At 38.5% G+C, this 2,920-nt stretch overlaps 1 protein-coding gene across 1 annotated transcript in view; it reads right to left on the reverse strand.

Annotated features, from left to right (window-relative positions):
- Positions 1-2,920, reverse strand: part of adamtsl5 (ADAMTS like 5) — a gene marked incomplete at its 5' end in the record, with an annotated part of 35,997 nt that overhangs the window by 25,545 nt on the left and 7,532 nt on the right. The window contains 2 exon segments of the mRNA XM_014021418.1: positions 1,637-1,697; positions 2,586-2,758. Of these exon segments, the coding sequence (XP_013876872.1) occupies positions 1,637-1,697; positions 2,586-2,758 (234 nt within the window).

Raw genomic sequence — 2,920 nt, forward strand, 5'->3', positions numbered from 1 at the left:
ACGAAAACATTGGTGAATGCCACAAATTCTCCTAAATCACTCGTACGCACAACTTAAGAACAAATGTGTGCGTACAAACGGTTCTAGCATGAGGCCCAATGTGGGCAGATTTTTTTAAAATCTTTGGCTGATATGTAGAGAAAATATCCATTTTTACTCAAATCAGTTGAAATGTCAACTTCTCTGTCCTCAGAACGTTCCCCTCAAACCCCTGTGTGGATTTTAAGGAATTCGTCCGTCCGTTTTCTTCCATTTATCCGGGGTCGGGTCKCGGGGKCAGCAGCCTGAGCAGAGACCCAGACTTCCCTCTCCCCAGCCACTTGGACCAGCTCCTCTGGGGGAATCCCAAGGTGTTCCCAGGCCAGCTGAGAAACATAGTCCCTCCACTGTGTCCTGGGTCTTCCTCTGGGCCTCCTCCCAGTGGGACATGCCCGAAACACCTCACCAGGGAGATGATGACATGTTTTACTTTAAAGAGTGCAAGACTTTAACTGTTTAGATTTTTTTGGTTTTTGTCAGGCTTACAATTCTTTGTTGTTTAAATGTTCTAAATATGTTGGTCAGGTTTACAGTTTGATAAATAAAGGGTTTAATAAATTTGAGCAATTACAGATTTCAGTGATCACTGAACAAAAAATAGTTTATATGAAACATAGGGTGTATTCAGACCAGGAAAGTCCTTTGGGTTGCTTGTTTGGTCCAGACCAAAAGTGGACTTTATTTTTTTTCGTTTGGTGTGGTTTGCATTCACATTGTGCTTTTCTGCAAACAAACTATAACTTGTAAACAAAGCCATGAGGGTGACGAGGGGCGGGACTGAGCGCGCAGACCCAGAAGAAAACAATAAAGTCCTGTGTGCTGCGGTTCTGATGCGCACATTTTTGCTGATAGGACAACTGCAATAGCATTTAAAATGTCAGAAGCAGCTAATTTAGTGGTGGTTCCATGATGATATTCTAATTTTGGAGCGACGGCAGTAAATGTGTGCTGCAACCCAAAGGAGACGAGGTGCTCTGCGTGTTCTGACCACAACATGCCGGCAGCAGAGTTGCTAAGCAGGAGACGACGAAACAGGTATGATTTCAGTTTATTTAGCTCAGTAACGGTGGCCTGTGAAGTCCAAAAAGGCGCAAATTTTATGCGCAAGTTCGCATAAGTGTATTCACACCTGCACAAAAAGTCCGGACCAACGCTGGAAACGAACTCTGGTTCGTTTAAAGCGGAGCAACTAAATCCAACAGATTTTTATCACTAAATTCATAAATATAATAAACTGTAACATTAATGACAAAMGTATAACAAATGCACACATTCAGACTTGCAGCTCATCTGTGTGTTTTTGCTTCAATCAATCAGGAAAGCAGGGAATGGCTGTTCAAACACACACGCGTGCGCGCACGCACGCACGCACACACATATCACTGAGCTTATATCTAACTGTTTTATATGTGGGTTCAGTGCAGGGATGATTCAAGTTGATATGTGAACGAAACTCCAGCTCACGCCCAGAAACCTTTTTAACACGAGCAATGACCACGCCCCTCTGACTCACTCACAGAGCAACCATGAAACAATATTGTGACATTTAAAAACTGATTTTTCATTCAGAGGATTTTATGTTTGACACTAAAATGACCTTTGTGTTGCAGATCTTATACTGTCGAGGATCTCCTGCACAYGGTACACCAATCAGGTTCCTGAAACACAGAAAAAAAAAACGTTTTTCATGAAGTGAACTAAATACTACATGAAAATTAAAAGTACTGGCTCTGCAGAGTAATTATTGAACAATTAAACAAATGATATTCTAGTTTTATTACAACTTAATGCTTAAATGATTACACAATAATAAATGACTGAATGTGTTTAATAAAGTGATGCTAATTATGAAATTCATTCAATCAAAGAAATGAGTTAAATTTATGGTTATAAATAGTTTGATGTGACAAAATTACTACAAGTCTGTGTGGTTAGTTAGCAAAAATATCTTGTTGATAGACACATTTGTTCTTTTGTAAATGATTCTTTATTTGTACGTTTGCAACTTAATAACCTTAGAGTCCAGTTAAAGATCTACCACAGCTTATCAATATTAGCAAACACAAAAATGAATGCCATTTAGCCAGTATCATAGACATTTAGCTAGATTTTGATGAGAGCCAATCACAAAAAAGACTAATAACAATATTAGATATTAGCTTAAAAGTTTACCTAAAACAGATAAAACTTTTCAGGGTTGGATTTTTTGTCTAAAACTGAAAGGCTGCAGGCAAAGGAACAAATGTTAAGCCTTTAATTTAATTTGTTTGTYATTTGTTGAAAATATATCTCAAAATATGTTTGAAAATTTAAATAGATAAAAAAAATCATTTATTTTTTGTGTCTCAAATTATTATTTTTAATTAAACCCAGAGATATAACCTATTTTTACACATAATGTGTAAAAAAAATCTTGAAAACATTTTAAATTTCTTAAAAACCAAGGAACACCTTGTCGTTTCTGTTAAATAGTTTAACTTTTAAACAACTAATAATACGAAAAATCTGCATCACTTTCACACTAGTTTCCACACATCTGTCGTCACCTGGTGATACAGGTGCGTGTCCGCACAGAGGCTCCGCCCCCACAGCTGCGTGAGCACACAGACCAGCCGCTCCACGTTGCCCACTCATTTCTGAGCTGCAACTGCCGTCGAGCACGAACMGGTCGTCCTGATGAGATGTCGTTGGAAGGACCCCATGCAGAAATCCAAGAGGCCTAAAAAAAGTGAAATGGCAACATTTCAATTCAATTCAATTCAAAAATACTTTATTGATCCCAGAGGGAAAATGGGTAATTTGAGAGAAAGAGAGAGAGAGAGTGAGAAATAGAGAGAGAGAGAGAGAGAGAGAGAGAGAGAGAGAGAGAGAGAGAGAGAGA

The sequence above is a fragment of the Austrofundulus limnaeus genome, unplaced genomic scaffold (genome assembly GCF_001266775.1).
Source record: "Austrofundulus limnaeus strain Quisiro unplaced genomic scaffold, Austrofundulus_limnaeus-1.0 Scaffold292, whole genome shotgun sequence".
In the NCBI taxonomy this organism is placed as follows: domain Eukaryota; kingdom Metazoa; phylum Chordata; class Actinopteri; order Cyprinodontiformes; family Rivulidae; genus Austrofundulus; species Austrofundulus limnaeus.